The following is a 19,058-nucleotide window of genomic DNA, read 5'->3' as shown; positions in this document are numbered from 1 at the left end:
ATCTTACTTTTATGATCATAATTTTTCAACTCCATTAATATTTATAACAATATTTTGATTACTATTTAAATAATTTTATCAAATGATAATTATTAACATATATTAAGAGTATGTTTAATTTTCAACATACTCTTAAAAATCCGAAATTTTTTAAAAAGTGACAATTTTTTTAATGCTAAACCATCTTCATCTACCATTAAATGTTTCGGATGATTTGATTTTAATTCAGTTAGGTTCTATTGTAATAAACAGAAATTCATCAAAAGTGACAGCTCTCAATTTTTTGACATTTGTAAATTCTAAATTGAATGAGAAAAATGAAATAATACTAAGCATAATACAATATTCTAGATTTAATTATAATTAGGAAAAAGTTAGTTTTGAGAGTACTTTTCATAGGCATATAGAATGAAATCTTCTGAAAAAGAATATCACATAAACTCATATTATTTTCTAATATATAACTATTTTATATAAAAATCAAATTCAATGATCTTAAAAGCGAAGGATAAACCTCAAAATTTACGAATATAATGAGTGGGAATATTTCATATGGTTTTATGATAGATAAGCATTATATTCCCACTCATTATATTCGTAAATTTTGAGGTTTATCCTTCGCTTTTAAGATCATTGAATTTGATTTTTATATAAAATAGTTATATATTAGAAAATAATATGAGTTTATGTGATATTATTTTTCAGAAGATTTTGTGTTCTTCTTCAAAATTTTATTTTTTTTATTAAAAAGAATCTTTACAAAATATACATTTACTTAAATTAATATTTAAAAACGTGCTCTATCAAAAGTTCCAAAAATTCAATATTTTAGCTTTTCTGAGGTGTCACTTTTGATGAATTTCTGTTTACAACACTATTAGATGTAATAGTGTAAATTCTGATTCAACAATTTATCCAGATGGGTATATTTCAAAAATTTTATATTATTCTTCCAATAAACCCTATCAAAAAGAATGGTATACAAATAAAATAACTTATCAAGATTGTAAACCTAAATTCACTGTTTTGGATTCATTATCAAATGCATATGTCGGAGATTCACCATCATATCCTTGGGGACAAATCGTTTCAAAAATCAAAGAATTAAACAGAAATATTAAGAATGTATATAATTTTGGACATAAATTATTTGGATTTGAAAATAAATCTATCATTTGTTATTTGGAGGAACTCAAAGAGCGTTTTATCTCGAATAGCGATGAAGTAAAGTATCTTCAAACATATGAAACAACACCTAAATTTCAGAAATCCGCTGAAGCTTTTACAGAAATGGTAAATATGATTATAAGTGAAAAATATTTGCAAACAGATCTCAGTCAAATTAAAATCAAAATCCATCGTCTAGGGGAACAATATATTCTTAAATTTTTAGAAGCATTTATAATTGCCCGCCCCAAATTTTATGCACAGGTTATAGGTTTCTTACAAAATTTTTCATTTGACCAGGAATTATACTCAAAAGCAGGAATTTCTAAACCATTAATACAAGCAATAATTAATGGCGATAAAAGATATTCGAAAATTTTTGCTTTTTCAGGAAAATCGTGTGATTTAACAATCGAAGATTTTATTAATGTTTTAATTTCAGATCAAACAAATCAAAATGGTGAAGAATATTATCAAATACGTATCAGATCTATATTGGATAATAGTAAATATTCTTTCTATGAACTAGCAGTTAAATTTGAATCAATTAATATTTTAAATTCGTGTAATATAGATAATGTTACACCAATCATGAAAGCATTGATAATGTCAAGCCCAAACGAAACAATTTTCAAAATGAATGATAAATTCAATTTGCAGACTTATCAATTTACAAACCAAATCAAGTATGTTTTATCTTTTGCATACAATATCTCAGAGTTATTTTCTACATTTAGAAATCCATTACTCTCTTCGATTGTTTCAACAAATAATATTATATCAGTAATGAATTTGAATGAAAGCAAAGTTATTCGTTTAAAGATTCATTTAATCTTCCATGAGGCCCTAATTCAAAATAATGATTTTATGTACAAGAACTTTAATGTTTTGAATCAAATAAAAAACAATGACCTTCTGGAAATTTTAGCAAAAGCTTGTTTGAAAGCTGACAAAAAAATTCAAGCAGATTTTGAACAAATCATGGGTATTAAATTTACAGCGATCAAACAATTTCATGAATCCATAGAAAAAATTCCAGTTGATCGGTCTCCAATTACAATAGATGGTTGCCATATTTGTTTTGAATGCTCTAAAAATACTGATATTGAAAAACTCAAATCAATGCAATTAATTCTAATAAGCCCTGGTATTCATATCAATGTGTTAACTTATGAACAAACATTGAAGTTTTTGGAACAAATGCCAGCATTTATTCATTTGGGCCTTTCCAATATAAGTTCTGATCGATCTGTAAACTTAAATTATTTTCTACTTCAAAACGAAGATTATTCCCCTTTAAAAATTTCTACAGATAATTATTATTACTTTAAGATCACATTGTATGACAAAATCGTATCCTTTGAATATTCAAAAGTATCAGATACGTTGTGGATGATTACTGTACCAAAAAACATGAAAAACATAAAATTACCCAAAGAGTTTTCAGGGAGGTTAAAATGGTACATTCAAATAACGAAAGTTGATCTCCCAGGACATCCTCTGCAAGATGAAATACAGGAAAAAATAAAGCATGATAATGAGATTGGTGATATCTTAACTTCATATCCCGGGAAATTTTATGTAAATTATAGCACAACGATAAGAAGTGATAGTTTATTCGTCAATGGAAATCCTATAGAATTTCTTATATATATTCCAAGCGAATCAGGAAATTTGGCGTTGGAGTGTAATTTAATTCACTTAGATGCTACTTTTTCATGGCCGAAATATATATTTATTTTTCCTCGTGGTAATTACTATATGCGAGGTTACCCTCTAGGGATATACATAGGGCGCAGCGAATCATCCGCTGCTTATCAACGGTGGCTTACAGCCATGAATATTGAATTTAAATCATTAAACATTATGGAGCACTTTTCAAGAATCAAATGGATGAGCGATTTAGGTACTGGAGTTTTAAAATTTTTGAATACGAATCATTTCCAAAATTATATCTGTATTAGGCACTATCTCGGAACCATGGGCAATAATACTTTACTACATGTTTTTGCTCTGATAGTATTATTATCAAAATCGGCCCAAGATTTTGAGGACAATTACAAATGTTTTGATCCATCGGTTCAGAAAATGTATGCTACAAAGAATATATCAGATGAGCAGCTGGAAAAATGGAAGCAGATATATAAAGATCAAGAGCATTTAGCAGCATACCACCGCATTCCACCTATAAGCACTAATAATAGTGCAGAGGGTAAGCATAGACACATTAACGAACTTGCAAAAAAAGCAAGAAACTTTTCTACTTTCATCAAATTCATTCTGAATGATACTATCATTAGGATTAATGAATCAATTGATCCCATTAATAAGCAAAAACGCGAGAAGAATGACTTGTTAAACGAAAAATGCATACATTGCGGATTCTCCTATAATGATATTAATACTGATAAGAATCCTTGTAAATATTGCAAGGATTTCTTTATGAATAAGAGTCATGTTCCCTCTGCAGGCATACATGTTATGAAAATAGGAGAAAACGTAGGTGAAATCATAGAATTCCCAATCGATAAAAATGTAGGTGATCAGGATGAACTCGTGGATCACAAAGAAAAGAGTTCGCCGATCGAAATATCAAAATACGCAGAATTTATTGATATTGACGATAAAAATAAAGCAGTTTTAGTCGTAAAACTGCTTTATAATCTTGAAACGTTCCAAGATGCCAAAGATTTAATCAATTCTCTGGAAAAACAATCAAAAAATTATGAATCTGCATTACAAAATAAACCAGAAATTTGGTTGGAAAAATACTTGCCTGAATTAATGAAGGAAGTAAAAGATGCGAGAGCTGCTAGAATGAGATTGAAGATAATAAAGAAGTAGAGATGATGAGTGAATAAAAACTTTGTATTAAATTTGTATATAAAAGAATTGTAAAATATAAAAATAAAGAAGTGGTTGATAGGAATTTGAAAATTCGTTGGGTGCATATAAGTTTGATAAATATATTTATGAATATTAATGTCAAATTGGGTGGTTGCATATAGTAATGAAAAATATATTAATAAAAATTAATGTCAAATTGGTTGGTTGCATATAGTAATGAAAATAAGATTAATAAAAATTAATGTCAAATTGGGTGGATTCGTGATAGAATGCTTCTGTGTATGTGTGGCGTGAGTTAGCATCGGGTGGTTGCGTGATAGAATGCTTCTGTGTATGTGTGGCGTGAGTTAGCATCGGGTGGTTGCGTGATAGAATGCTTCTGTGTATGTGTGGCGTGAGTTAGCATCGGGTGGTTGCGTGATAGAATGCTTCTGTGTATGTGTGGCGTGAGTTAGCATCGGGTGGTTGCGTGATAGAATGCTTCTGTGTATGTGTGGCGTGAGTTAGCATCGGGTGGTTGCGTGATAGAATGCTTCTGTGTATGTGTGGCGTGAGTTAGCATCGGGTGGTTTCATCACAAATTTTAACCCATCCAAATCTTATTAATTATTAAAATTCTTTTACAATTTCTGATGTATTTTTTGAAAACATTTCATATGCAATATTTCTCCTTTTCTTTCCTCAAATCTTCAAATATTAATAACTTTGGATATGAAATTATTTGGATCTTTTATGAATTTTAAATGTCTTTCTTAATATCAAATCGATTAAATTATTAATATTTTCTAAATTATGCCTTAAAAATCCAAATATAAAAAATCGTAAATAAAAAATATATTTTTTATTTTTATTTTGTAAATAATCCGTTTACTAAATGGGACTGTATCATGAAAGTAACAAAAATCATTATTTAACAAGATTCAAAACTGGTGCAACGAAATGCACATTGATTTTGTAGTGTAACAAAGAGAGATTTATTGTAAAAAGTACAAAATAGTATATTTATTATCGTGATTAGCGTAGAAATGTAGTTTGGGACGGATTTCTGGTGCATTCATAACTAAAGTGATACATTGTCTGGAGCAAGTTCAGATCTTTAACTTATGGCTTGTTTGGTGCTAACTCACCCAATTTAAGTGCACTAGAGGGGATTTTGTCTGTAATGAGCATGCACCTTGAGTTGTTGCTTGGTCCGTGTACGAAAGATAGTAATTTAATACTATACTCGATTAAATGTGAATTTCTAATTTTGAATTTGCGTTTTTTCCTGAAAATAGTTACAATATATGAAAGAGTTGGCAAAACTAGAGGACACGTCTTTAAGGGTTTGGCTCGTGCTTCATGTTAATATGCCGAAACTAAAATAAACGTATATTGGGGGTCGAAAATTGAGAGCTCATATCTTTCAGCGTGATAGGTTGAAATTTAAATTATTTATCAAAATTAAAATTTAACTTGAAATTTATAATTATTTAGTCATATTTTGCATAATTCTAAGTAGATTTTGTAAAAAATCAAGAAAGAAAAATTTTAACGTGCTTTATTTATTCTTTTTTATAATAATACATATTATTATATAATTAACATATTCATAATGTTTCACCCTTTCAAAAATATAATCCTCCTCCTCTCAAATAAACGTACATACGGGTGGCCTCTTTTTTCAAAAAATTAAAATTTGAAATTTTGGGCTCAAATATTAGAGATTTTTTCAACCTTCAACGATATATGTTGTCTATATCAGACCTCCTTTCTTTTTGATACTTAACATTGTTCCTAAATCTTAGCCGTTAAGGCTGTTCTGAAAATATTTTTTTTTCGAAAAAATTCGAAAAAAATTCTTAAAATTCAAAAATCCCTTAATTCCTGAGGATTTTGGAAAAAAGTTTTTACATGAACATGTGTATATTATATGAAGTATATTGATAAGGTAAAAATCAAATTTTATTGCATATTCATCGAGAAAATAAACTAACGAATCCCTCAAAATTGAGAGGGTAATCCTCCTCCTCTCAAATAAACGTACATACGGGTGCACCCTTAACATTGTACGCCAACAAGAAAATAATCAATATCAAATACACAAAATCCCTAATCCGGACCTATTAAAAGAAATAAAAAGACAACAAAGAATCAATGACAGTCTTTCAAGTACAAAAAGCTCACTAGATGATATTGAAGACTACCTTAATACTCTTCATTGAATTTATAATATTTGGAATAAATATTTATTGTTTTCAATCTTTTTTATTTCTATCTACTATGGCTTAGCTATTCACAACAACAACAAATTTCTATATCAAATGGAGGTGGGGAAGGGTATGATATTCCATTGATCTATATATGATGCAGTTGAAATGAGACATGCCCAATATTTTGATAAAAAATCAATCTGACAGTGAAAACGGTTATTTTCCATCAAAAAGTTGATAAAACTGGGAGATTTGCCGGTATTCACTCTTTCATAGCAAATACTTTTTGACACACATATGACAACAGAGGTTAATGCACTTTAGAAGTAAGATTGTACATGAATGTTGTTATGCCTTTCATGGTGAGATTATTTTAATAATTTCACTAAAACTCATAAAATGCAATTACCAATAGTCTAAATCCCTAGGCACATACAGACTCCAAAATTGGACTATAGGACCATTTTTATCTCTTGATAGAAACTAAGTTTTGCTACTGTGATTAAAAAATGATTTTTCAAATTTCAAATTCGAAATAAAAATTTCAGTTTTACGAAGAAAGCCCAAATTGAGTTTAAAACGCCAATACCTTCTATCATTATATTATAGTTTTTCTGACTTTTATAAAGTCGATCGTTTTTTCCTATAAAAAAATCTGCCTCCTAGAATTTCGGTTTTTTCCCTCAAAACGATTGACTTTAATTTTTAAATATTTTCGCTCAATTAAACAATTTCCTTTCTAATGAATTACTCTTTTCATATGTCTTATTGAAAACTGTGTTACTTACTCAAATTGATTCGTGTTCAGGAGGTTCTCCAACCAAACCGCTTGTATCGTCAATCAGCTCACATTTTGTTCAAAGCCTATGCTTTTTTTCATCTCGAAAACAAAAAATTTCGAAAAAATACAACTTGGGTTCATTTAAACCCATTGTCCAAGTTAATCATTTGTGCGAAGTCTCGGGCTCGGATTCTAACTTTTTGGTCGGCATTAAATCTCATTGCGAATAAATTATACTGAAACATTAGTATTTGACCAGAAGATATTCACAATAATCGAGTGTGCATGAAAAGTTACTAAGCTTTGAGTTGTTTGGATAATGCTTTGGCATTATTATTTATGTAAATTTATATTTTCGAATAAACTAACAACAATATAAACACTTATTAAATATATTAAGCAAAACATATCAGTCTTCAATGTTTTTTTCGTAAACATTTATGAGATATACAAAAAGATATATTTATGTCATTTTTTCGTTTTTTGAAAAAAATTGGAGAATCCATACTGCATCATTCACATTATATTACATTTTTCTTAGTTATTGTTTACTTAAAATGGGTTATTATTCAAATTGTTCGCAATATTTTCACATTATTAGTTATGATTTGCTTTTAAACCTATATATTATTCTTTTTAGAAGTCATACTACTCAATACTATTAATGTTAGAAAGTATAACAACAGTGAATATGCGCATTGCATCTGCTATTAATATCGAAGCCAGCACATAGGTATTAATGAATTTTGAGTGTATAATATTTGAAATATGGCACTTAAATATATTAAAGAAGTTTCAATTAAAATATATAATCTATTTTTCCAAAGGCAAGCATCATGAGTTGAAATTTTAAGATGAAAGTCTATAGTAAATTATATTGGTGCAATATTATGGCAATTAGACTGGGATTAAAAATCAAATGTGATAAAAAATTGAAAAAACGAAAAAAGAAAATTAATACGGAGATATTCAGTATTTTATATATCTGATTCATTTACCAAAAATCAAAAAAAGTCACTTCACATGGCGCGGAGCTCCCACTAAAGGCCGGCTTCGAAATGCTGTAAAATTCACTTTTCCGAGGGAAATACTTCGTATCTGAAGGCTGGAGTAAGACAGATCTTATCTATGGCCAGAGAAGAAATCAAAATCTCACAAGTTGCTAAAAGTTGGATTTATTCGGAAAATGCGAGATAATTGCAAATTTCATGAAAAAGACCTCTTTTCACAAACTTGCTGGAAAAATAACTTATTCATATACGAGGTATTTTAAAGGTTAAGAGAAAGTTTAGATAAGTATGCTATTTATCCACTTGGGTACCCTCTAAGTTAGGGGAAATTGAGAGGATCAGTTCACTTGAGAGTACCCCCTTAATTAATATTGAAAACTCTCAATATTTATTAGCCCCTGCATGGAGCAATACGGAGATAGAATTGAATGCCTCGGGCAAAACGAGAACTGGAGATTTTGAGAAACCAGTTACTTTTTGGATTTAATTGAAATGTTATTTCGGAGGGTCATTTATGAAAATCTAGATCCCATACAGGTAAACATTGCGTTTGACGGATGCAACATCTATTTATAGCAATATACGTGTTACTCCAAAGGAGAACCTTCAGACAATCTTAATTCCTCAAGTTTGAGAATCTTTTACAGTCTATTTAGAGCAAAAGTGAGAAAATTCCCAAATTTAGTAAAAATCGGAATTATTTCATTTTTCGGAGTAAAAGTGACAAAAGAAATTTCATGAGTGCTGAACAACTTCAGGGTATCAAATACTGGACATCACTTGATGGTACAATCCTTACTATCGATAATGAAGAAATAGCCAATAAAGTTAAAGGCGAAAGAAAAATTCAATTAATAAAAGAATTTGATGTAAAGATTAACGTTAAAAAAACGCAAGTAATCATTCAGAATTGCTATGTAACAAAGAAGATGTGTGCTGTATTCGCGAAAATACTTGAATTGCCTTACGTATCCGAACAATTGTTTACCAAGTATAAAAATAACAGCGAAGAGATCAAAAACACTATTCAGCCTCAAGAGAACAAATTCAAATTACCTCAGATGGAAGTTGCTTCTCAAGAACCAGCTCAAACAGATGAAGTCGAACCAAAATGGGAGCAGACAGTACAAAATAAGAGAAGACAACAGCTTACACGCCCAGAAGTTATGCTTGAAGATAACTTTTTAGTTGTTCCTGGAAAAACATCCGTAATCAAAGAAGTCAAGCAAAATATCGCAGAAATACTTTGCCTTGATCCAGATATTAACTTCGAGAGAATATCATTCAAGACTGTTTAAAATTACTGTAATTTGTATATTGATAAGGTAAATATTATAATTTTTTTTGCAAATATTAATAAAACATACGTCCGTATAGATAAAAACACAAAGTAGTTCCTTTTTCTTATTATTTAAGATTTTTATTTAGATTTTCCTCTGAAATTGAAAAAAAAATATTGAACTGTTATATATGCACATACGAATTGTTTCCATGAATTAGGATATTGTCTGAGCAAACGAATCCCCAAATTTTGTCAGCTTATATGATATAACTTGAATTTTTTTTTCGCTAAGCTGTTGATTTTATTCATAATATTATGTAGCTGCTTTTTGAAATTTATCTGAACAAAATCTATGTAAACGATAGACGAAACCTAAATGTTTATTCCCTAAAACGTGACATAATTTTTAATGGATCAAGTTAATTATAAAGTTAGAAAATGGAAAGATTCCCGGCATATAGCTATCAAAAAAAAAATAAAAGAGATCAAAAAATATCTAATGGATTCAATAAAAGACGACATACCAAATTATTTGGAACTTTTCCAATTAAAATCTTTTCAAACATTTCACAACATTCCAGTTTTTATATCTCGAGATTTACGATCGCATATCAATGCTGTTGTATTAATAATTTTCGGTGATTATTATAAAGTGAAAGTATACGGTCATCTATTTATTCATCTTAAAGTCGAAAACGTAAATTCATTCAATGAAATTCTTGATATTTTTTTCAAGGCATCATAATCCAGGTTGTATTGACAATTATAATATAAAAATCATTGAAAAAAATCCTTATAAAACTCGATCATATGAATATGGTTTTCACATTGCAGGTATAACCTCTGAATTACCATATATACTTGAACATCTCGATCAAATTCGTGCCAATGATAGAATGTTTTACAGTTTCAATGAAGTAAATTTACAATATGAATGTTATAATGCATACTCTCTTTTATCAACTGATCCAAATAATAAAAATAACGAAACACTTCGCACGTATAAAATTAAATCAGAATTAGCAAATCCACCTTATGGAATGATGTTTTTAAACGCTTGGAATTCTATAACTTCATTCTTCAGATCTAATATTGACCGGCCTCTCCCAATACAAGATCAATCTCTTGAAATTGGACAGACTATCCCTAAAAAGGAAATACCTCTTGAGTCAGAACAACCTCAATCAAAAAAAGTAAATCCAAAACAAGGCAAATATATAAAAATAGAACAAGATGCTCAGCCACATGAACCATTTTTAATATGTTGAAAAAAAAGACAAATAAAAGAATTCTTCACATGTATAAATGACGTGCATCTATAATTTAGGAAAAGATAATGTTGTTTTTTTACATTCTGCCTGAATAAAATTTATTATCAAAAAGGTAACTAAACTCCTTTCGTCGATCCGATTTGCCCCATATTTAAAATATAGCTTGCATATGTAGAAGAAAAGCTAATTTTGAAGTACGCCCGAAATCCACCAACAGGATTTCGAGCTACTAAAAAGGTACTTTTAAATGTGATTTTTTTTATAAAAAATTAAATTTATTTTAAGATCAGACTAAAAACTAATTTTATGGAAAATCTATATCGACAAATTTATTACTTATTGGGTATATAGATTTTTTGATTATGGCGATTATGTCTGATATGCTTCCAATAAGCCAAAACACATTTCATACTGATTTCTATAAAAGGTATCTTTATTATAGAAGTGTAAGCTATATCTGTTTGTTTTTTTATTATAACAAATTCAAAATTCTCTTATAAGGACTAGATGAAATCTGTATTACTAAATCATTAGCTAAATGAAGGTTCAAATAGAAAGTAAATATCAATTTATATGATACTGAAACCAAATAGTTCTTTTAATAAAAGATAACACGCTGAAAATTATTGAGTATTTGCAAATCTCAAAAATCTATTGGTGAATTTGGCTCAACTTTTAAAATTATAAATCCATATCAAATCATAAAAGCAGACAAAAATTAAAGCCAAACCTATCGGCCAATTTTTTTTTGATATTTTGATTTTTGAGGTATACTTTTAAAAGTGGATTTAAAGCACTGATGAAAAAACATTAACTTCTGTCGTTATGATTATTGATTTAGACAATAATGATTTTAATCTTTGATTATCAAAACACTAAAGTCATCTTTTTAACATTTGCTTGGTAGCATTAACTCAAGTCTAAAGTACTATTTTATGTGGCACTCTTAGAATTTTTGTATTCATTGTACACGCTGAAATAGTACCATTAAAGTTATGGCGGACTTTCAAAAAATAGTTTGGTCACCTTTATTATCAATAAAATTAAAAACTCACTCATCGCTTATATGATTCTAATGGAAGTTTCAGATAGACCTGAATATCTTTGACACTTAACATATCCTTTTTTTATGAAATCAGACAGTAACAAATTGAATAAGCGCAAATGATAAGGGGAGGTGAAAAAATGTTGTGATATTATATGAATGTATTTAAATAAACAAATCTAATATATAAATTAACACTTCTATGAGTTAATTGAATGCTTCATATCAGAAAAAGTTTGATTGCTTGTGATAAGATAAGAGAAATTGATCGTCATATCTTGGTTTTTCATTTCTGAAAGAAAATATAATAATAATTAATTTAGAAAATATACTGTTAAATGAAAAAAAGTAATTTATTTGCTTTTACCTTTTTATGGAAATACTTCCTAACTTGAGTGGAAATTGCATTGAAAGCAGGTTTGTTTCCATTATTATCTTTTGCAATTTTAGGAAGTGAGCAAAGATATTCGACAACATCTGTATTGCCTTTACGAGGCATAATGAATTGGAGTCATTCCTTCATCATCTCTTGAATTGATATCAACGTTCGGAAAAGAACAAATGGATTTGATAGCTTCTAAAATGCCTAATATTTGTGTAAGATGAAGTATTGTTTTTCCAGGTTCTGTTCTTACAATGATGTCCACATTCTTCATTGTACATACATATAAAATTGCTCCTGAATTACTGTAATGACATGCTTGAAGAAGAGGTGTCCATCCAATTGAATCTTTGGTATTGAAGTTAATATCTGGAATAGAGCATACGTATTTTAGTGCATCAGCATTGTTAGTTGTGGCGGCATAATGAAATAGCGCCCATTTTCTATAAATATTATCTTTCAAATTGCGATCAATAAATGGAGATTTATAAAGATATTTAACAGCTTCAGTATCATTAACATCAATATCAAGAGATTTATGAAGAGGTGTCATTCCTTCATTATCCCTTGCATTGACATCAATATTGGGACTATTATTGTATTCTTTAATAAAATCATTATTATAGTCTTTAATTGCATAATGAAGGAGTGTAGATCCTTCTTCATCTCTTGCATTGAATAAAGTGCTTTGCTTTGATTACATCTATGTTAAAATAATATTAACAATTTTTGAAAATTTGGTTTGAATCGGATTTTAATTGTATTCAAACAATATGTTATACTTATTTTCCCTTTGTTTTCATATAATTGTTATAAAATTTTATGAATGAAGTTAAAATCAATTCAAATCTTGTTGTATTCTTAAAACATTGTAATGCAAGGATAATAATTTGACTGTAAGTGAGATTGAAGCTGTTTAAGATACATTATAAAGGTCAAAAATTTCGAATTAAAATAAAATACAAATTTTTATATTAAAATAAAAACACTTAATGTATATGGAGTAAGATCTTCTTAGCAGGAAGATGAGTATAATATCAATGCATTTAATGCAGTGTTATTTAAGGTGTCTGCATCGACAGTAAATTCTTCGCCTTCTATTTTCAACTCTGGCTGTGTTTTGTTTAGTATTGTTAATATATCGACTTTAAATTGTTGTTCATTGATCTTTTTGTTAATTGTTTCTACAAGTTCAGCAATTGCTGAAGATGATGGCGGATCCATCAACTCTGCCTTCTTTACTACGGAAATAATAAGTGGATCTATAATTTGTGGAACTGGACTGTTTCCAATTAATTCGCTAAGAGAAACCATTTTCTGATTAAGAAGCTCATACCATTTCTGCATTGACTGGGTTTGTATATCATGATATCTTTTCTTGAAATCGGCCAGGCAGTACTCTGCAACGCGATGCCAAACTCCATCTGGTTGGTGATATGTTAAAGCATTTTGATATACTAACAGCATATCATTGTACCACTCAGCAATGGTCTTATAATCGCCATGATCGAGATTTTTCAAGATCGTTTCAAAATCTATTGGTTTTTGAATAATCTGATTGTAGTTTGGCAATTGAGCTGAACTGAGTCGATCGAAAAAGCTATTTAAAGGATTTTCTCTTACAGATTGAGTAATTGTTCTACAATGGTGAAGAGAAGTTGAATTCATTCAATGAATGAGAAAAAAAAAATAATCGTTCTTCATATTTTGATAATAAACAAATAAATTCTAGTGTATTAATGAGCTATTCATAAAATAATTAATCTTAAATTAAACAAAAAAACATCTATTATTTATTTTTGATTATCAGTTCCTGTTGAATTTGATCTAGATATCCTTCCACTTAAAGAATTGGATCTAGAAAGGAATTCAGCAAGCTTCTTATTTGGTTTGGCCTCTGGAATGTCAATAATTTTTTCAGGTTCTTTAAATTTGACGACTGGCTTCTCTGCTTCTTCGCGAATATACGTAAATGAAGTTGAAGCCTTTCTATCAATGTTCTTCTTCATTGGTCCAACAGGAGCAAAGGCAGCAGGATTCTTATTTGAAAATTCTTTCTTATTAGATTTATCTTTGTTCTTTTCAGCTTTTTCTTTCCATTTTTCATATTCTTTAAGACGCTGTTCGCGCTGCCATTCACGGAACTCCATATCTTCAAGAACAGCCTTGCGCTGATCTCCATCTGCAAGAAAAGCTTGACGAGCTCTTAATTTATCGGCCCAAGTTGCATCTTCAGAGTTTGCTTTCTGAATCCACATAGCTTTTTGGATGAGCTGTTCCATGGTGTTGCCATTTAATGCTTCGAGTTGTGTTTCAATTCTCTGTTTTCTTCTTTGATTTCTCATTGTTCTTTTTTCTGCAAGTTTCTTGTTTTCTTCTTGGTTACCCTGGAATGCGCCATCAATTGAATCACCACCAGCTGTAGCAGTGCCTCGTAATTTACCACTTCTCCATTCACCAGTAATAATTCTAATGACCTTCTTGATTTCTTCAATATCAACTGCAAGACGCATATTAACAATATCTTGGTAAATCTTCTTTTCTATTTCTTCTTCTGTTAATTCTGTATCTTCTCCAATTTCATTGTTAAGTTTCTCAACAACCACTTTGGATAAGGGATCAAGTTCTTTTTTCTCTCCTTCGGTAGTTTCACCTTCTGCATTTCCTTCACCTTCCTTCTTTTCTTCCTCCTCTTCCTCTTCTTCCTCGAATTCTTCATCCTGAATTTCATTGCCTCTGTCTGCCCGTGCTTCATCTAAAATTTGTTTATCAGCCATTATCTGCATTTGCCTGCGAAGCATATTACGTCCTTTAACACCAGAAGGCGGGAGAATTGTCAATGATGGATCTTGATTATTAAAGAAATCGGCCGAAAGAACGTCTGTAAGATTTACCTTTTTATCTTTCTTTAAAGATTCTCTTCTCTTTCGTAATTTTTCAATTAATTCTGGATTACCTAAAACCTTTTTTGGTTTTGGAGCTTCTATTTCTTTAGGAGGTTCGGTCGGAGCTTTTTCACTATATTCTTCTTCCGAACTTTCTTGTATATTATTGACTACTTTTTCAGCTTCTTTAGATACGGCTTCGAAATCAATTAAATCTTTGTTTATTTCTTTTTCTTCAGCAGAATATTCCTGTTCTTCATTGTTGTTTTCAATTGGCTCTGATTTTTCTTCTTCTTCTTTGCTCTTTTCTTGAGATTCGACAGGTGTTTCTATGATTTCGAGTAATTTTTTCATTTTTTCATCTTCATCAGATGAATCAGTGTCTGAAATGAAATTCAGCTCTGTCTTTTTCTCTTCTTCGGCCCTTGGTATTTCGTTTTCTTTTTCCATATTTATTGTACGTTAAGCAAAAAGTGACGATTTGTGATTCTTTTCAGCATATATCGGCGTATTTCATAGTTGCACGCTGATAGAATGCGCCATAAATTCTATTTGGGACACACGATACATTTATTTGTGTTCTCAAATAAAGCAATAGTTGTCCAGAATACCCTTCATTTACTTAATCTTAAACACTAATAGAAACGCATGGATAAAGCCTTAAAGTTAGTTATATATTTTCATTGTTATTATGATACTTTATTTCTATTATCTCAATAAAAATTCATAAATTATATCCGAATCCATATGGTCTTTGTTTTCCGCTTGCATAAATATGATTATTTTCTCTTAGTTAATTTCGAGGATATGAAAAATCTTTTTTGTTGGTAATTTTTAAATTTTTAAATGTCTGATCAAAGCAATTACCCTAAATATAGTGAATTGCGAAGTATGTATAAATGTGACATTGATGTATATAATGCACTGTATCAGCTGAAAACTGAAAATGAAGAAGAACTAAACAAGATTTATAAAATGATCAAAACAGAATTGATTAATTCAAAGAAACAACTCCCCACGATTATTATAAAAGATATTTCAAGTATTATTTCATATAATAATCGCTATATAAACTCATATTTATATCTTGCCAACCTCATATATGATGATTATCATGTCAAAGTGGTCAATAATATTGACAAGATATTTGAAATTATGTTTTATGAAGAATATGGGATTAAATTAAACAAATATCATGATTGTAAGAAAAATGATTATCAAAATCTCGATATTCACGTAGGAAATACAATTTACAGAGCAATTCTAAATAATGACCTAGAAAGATTCATAACTTTCACGGGAAGAGATGGATTTGATAAAGATCAAGTACTTAAGAGTGATTTATATCCAAATTCTTACAACGATTACTCGTTGCTTGAATTATGTTGTTATCACGGTGCTGTTGATTGTTTCAAGTTTTTTATGAACGAAATTTAACTCAGAAATAACTCAAACATGTCTAGAATTTTCGTTTTTTGGAGGAAAACCAGAGATCATGAGTGAGTGTTTGAAATATCAAGAACCAGATAGATGGTGCATGAGAAATGCAATTATTTCACACAACATTGATTTTGTTACATTCTTGATGAATGAATATGATTTAGAGATTGATTTAGATTATTGTGGAGAATATAATAATCTTGAATCATTTTTAATTTATTTTGATCAAACTAATGATATTGATGATTGCATACTTTTTTCGGCGAAGTTCAATATTGCAACTCTTTGTGAATATTTTCTTTCACATGGAGGAAATGTCAATTGTTCAGATTTTTATGGACAAACCCCTCTTCATTATACAGTAGATAGAAATAGTAAAGAGGCAGCCGAGCTTCTTCTTTCATATGGTGCAAATATCAATGAAAAAGACATGTATGGAGAAACAGTCCTTCATTTGTCAATACGGACCAAAAATAAAGATATTGTTGAATTTCTTCTTTCACACGGTGCCAATGTCAATGAAAAAAATGATTGTTTACAAACAGCTCTTAATATTGCAGTATTTTATGAAAATGAAGCTATCATTGAACTTCTCAAATCACATGGGGCAAAATTATGATTCTTTATTCAATAGAAGTAATAATGAAGAAATATTGTTATTACATAAGATGCCACTCTGTCTTTTTCTGATATTTTTGAAAATGAAACTAATATAAAGGGATTTTTTTACAAATCACATCCAAAATTAGCAAATATTTTTTTGACACATATGCGCATATGAGTATTTCTTCGTTATTGAATGTTCAAAATATAATTTTAGTATATAGCAATATTTCTCGCGTGCCACCTGTTAAACTATGCCATATAAGTATGTTCATTAAATGACTACAATTTGAGAAAAATCTATTATAATAGGCATAAATAAAGGGTTAAATTTTCCTCAGAAATAACATTATCCAGAGACAATATGGATTATAGGACATTCTGATATCCATAGATAAACCAACAGAAATAAGTTCCGCAAGTTTTGCATGTTATTTAGAATGGATGAATGACCTTCATCGCTGGAGTAAATGCTTATCGAAACATTTTGTTAATTGCTCCCACCCGCTGGAATCATAACGATTATTTTCGTAATTTATTTGAATTGACGATAATTTTATTGTATCCAAAATTTTAAATTTTCAAAGGAAATAATAAACGCTCTTTATGATATGACATTTAAAATTACTTATATTTCAGAATAATTAAGGTTTTTAAATTTTTTATAAAATAAATTCTTCAATGTTTTTTATCTTTTCTATCCTCACCATATCAGCAAATGAGACTCTATGTGGAAATCAGACACTTCCAAGCGGCTATGTATGCTGTGATGATGAAGCATGTCCATATCAATGCTATAAATTGCAAGAATATAACCATGGAGGAAGTAAAGAGGTTTGCTTATCTCATTCACAAGAAACGTTCTGTAGACACTCCGAATACGGTCTTTTTATATCAGCAGGTATTGCAATTCTTCCGAATATTATTTTCGTTATTATTTCATTAATATTTTCACCACATACACACTGCATGACAATATTTTACTCGTTATTTGCAAACATAGCATGGTCTTCTTTTACTTTAGGTCTTGTTTGTCGTTCATTTGTTCCTCCATGGTACTTAAACTGGATTCTTCCATTTGCCATCGGTCTCTGCTGCATATTTACGATAATACCTGTATTTGGGTGTGATATATGTGGCAATAAAGCCGGTTGTATAAAAGATCGTGAATTTTTAAAGCAAAAACAAATGCTTCAAGAAATGACAGGCAAGAAACCAGATGCAGAATGTTGCGGTCTTTGTGGAACCGAGGCATGCTCAGTCACTTACGTTCTTCATCATATTTCATATCCAAAAGTTTCATCAGAAGAACTTCGCTTAATGCATCGAGAAAATATGTGTCTTCCACCAACACCGCATATGTACGCTATTTCGTTCTCTTATTTCGATAAACCTCAAACTTACGCAAATTCAACCATAGGTATACAGTATGGCTCATGGCAAGAGAATGGTGAACGCATTGAAATACCAGCAAAAGGCATTGTCGTGTATGATGCAAATGGAGAATACGAATATGATGAAAATATGGATCAAAAATTAGATTCTGCCAAAGTTGCTTCTTTCCAAAAGATGTTTATATACGAAGGATGCTTCAAAGTAGCATTTGCTGAGACAATTGCTTCTGGTTTAACTACAAAAGCTGTTGTTGTCGAAGATTCTTCTTTCGGCCAATTTTGTACATCAACGGCTGGTAAAGTTTTGTGGTGGACTACGTTTGTATTCGGCTATTCGTTCATTTTCGACACAATTTGGCAGATTAATTCGACTCGTATCAGTTTCCACTCGAGAAAGCACATATATGCTGATAAGAGTGGTAAAGTCGAATACGGAGAACGAGATATCATATAGAAAAGAGATCATTTTTATTACAGATATCATAAGAAATTAATTTCGGTACTATTAACCAAAATAAGTCTTTTATTTCATGAATTCTTGCAAAATATTCATGAAATGATCCAATATTTTTGCTTATTTTGGTGGAAAACGAAAAATTATTGATATCGAAAGAAATTTCTCATATATTGTGAATAGAGTCATTTAATTTTATGCAGATTTTAATGAAAACTTGCTATATTTTTAATTTATGTTGTATTATATTAAATTGTATGTTATTCTATTTCAAAATTAACAATTTTATTCATTCTTTAGCACCC

General features: G+C 29.6%; 9 protein-coding genes across 9 annotated transcripts, besides 3 other annotated features; 6 read left to right on the top strand and 3 right to left on the bottom strand.

The window, feature by feature from the left end:
* The first annotated feature begins 242 nt into the window (after positions 1–242).
* Positions 243–279: a mobile genetic element.
* A 557-nt stretch (positions 280–836) lies between these two features.
* Positions 837–874: a mobile genetic element.
* Positions 875–3,255: 2,381 nt separating this feature from the next.
* On the top strand, positions 3,256–3,888 carry TVAGG3_0515480 (uncharacterized protein; the record flags this gene model as incomplete). Its single annotated transcript, XM_001307072.2, has 1 exon — positions 3,256–3,888. A coding segment is annotated over one exon (633 nt), but the record flags the coding sequence as incomplete, so codon positions are not given.
* A 4,630-nt stretch (positions 3,889–8,518) lies between these two features.
* Positions 8,519–9,450, top strand: TVAGG3_0515470 (uncharacterized protein; the record flags this gene model as incomplete). Its single annotated transcript, XM_001307073.1, has 1 exon — positions 8,735–9,295. One exon carries the CDS (start codon positions 8,735–8,737, stop codon positions 9,293–9,295), a length of 561 nt encoding a protein of 186 aa, XP_001307074.1.
* A 539-nt stretch (positions 9,451–9,989) lies between these two features.
* Positions 9,990–10,547, top strand: TVAGG3_0515460 (uncharacterized protein; the record flags this gene model as incomplete). Its single annotated transcript, XM_001307074.1, has 1 exon — positions 9,990–10,547. The coding sequence occupies one exon, from the start codon at positions 9,990–9,992 to the stop codon at positions 10,545–10,547; it is 558 nt and encodes a 185-aa protein (XP_001307075.1).
* Positions 10,548–10,658: 111 nt separating this feature from the next.
* Positions 10,659–11,580: a mobile genetic element.
* A 503-nt stretch (positions 11,581–12,083) lies between these two features.
* TVAGG3_0515440 (Ankyrin repeat family) lies at positions 12,084–12,530 on the bottom strand (the record flags this gene model as incomplete). Its single annotated transcript, XM_001307075.1, has 1 exon — positions 12,084–12,530. The coding sequence occupies one exon, from the start codon at positions 12,528–12,530 to the stop codon at positions 12,084–12,086; it is 447 nt and encodes a 148-aa protein (XP_001307076.1).
* Positions 12,531–12,991: 461 nt separating this feature from the next.
* Positions 12,992–13,645, bottom strand: TVAGG3_0515430 (chromatin organization; the record flags this gene model as incomplete). The annotated part of the gene is made up of 1 exon (XM_001307076.1): positions 12,992–13,645. The coding sequence occupies one exon, from the start codon at positions 13,643–13,645 to the stop codon at positions 12,992–12,994; it is 654 nt and encodes a 217-aa protein (XP_001307077.1).
* A 125-nt stretch (positions 13,646–13,770) lies between these two features.
* On the bottom strand, positions 13,771–15,312 carry TVAGG3_0515420 (uncharacterized protein; the record flags this gene model as incomplete). Its single annotated transcript, XM_001307077.1, has 1 exon — positions 13,771–15,312. The coding sequence occupies one exon, from the start codon at positions 15,310–15,312 to the stop codon at positions 13,771–13,773; it is 1,542 nt and encodes a 513-aa protein (XP_001307078.1).
* Positions 15,313–15,708: 396 nt separating this feature from the next.
* TVAGG3_0515410 (proteasome regulatory particle assembly) lies at positions 15,709–16,299 on the top strand (the record flags this gene model as incomplete). Its single annotated transcript, XM_001307078.1, has 1 exon — positions 15,709–16,299. One exon carries the CDS (start codon positions 15,709–15,711, stop codon positions 16,297–16,299), a length of 591 nt encoding a protein of 196 aa, XP_001307079.1.
* Positions 16,300–16,357: 58 nt separating this feature from the next.
* TVAGG3_0515400 (protein ubiquitination) lies at positions 16,358–16,921 on the top strand (the record flags this gene model as incomplete). Its single annotated transcript, XM_001307079.1, has 1 exon — positions 16,358–16,921. The coding sequence occupies one exon, from the start codon at positions 16,358–16,360 to the stop codon at positions 16,919–16,921; it is 564 nt and encodes a 187-aa protein (XP_001307080.1).
* A 665-nt stretch (positions 16,922–17,586) lies between these two features.
* On the top strand, positions 17,587–19,007 carry TVAGG3_0515390 (uncharacterized protein; the record flags this gene model as incomplete). Its single annotated transcript, XM_001307080.1, has 1 exon — positions 17,587–18,753. The coding sequence occupies one exon, from the start codon at positions 17,587–17,589 to the stop codon at positions 18,751–18,753; it is 1,167 nt and encodes a 388-aa protein (XP_001307081.1).
* Positions 19,008–19,058: the final 51 nt, after the last annotated feature.

This window comes from Trichomonas vaginalis, chromosome II (assembly GCF_026262505.1).
Source record: "Trichomonas vaginalis G3 chromosome II, whole genome shotgun sequence".
Lineage (NCBI taxonomy): Eukaryota > Parabasalia > Trichomonadida > Trichomonadidae > Trichomonas > Trichomonas vaginalis.
This window is presented reverse-complemented; position numbering and strand designations above follow the sequence as displayed.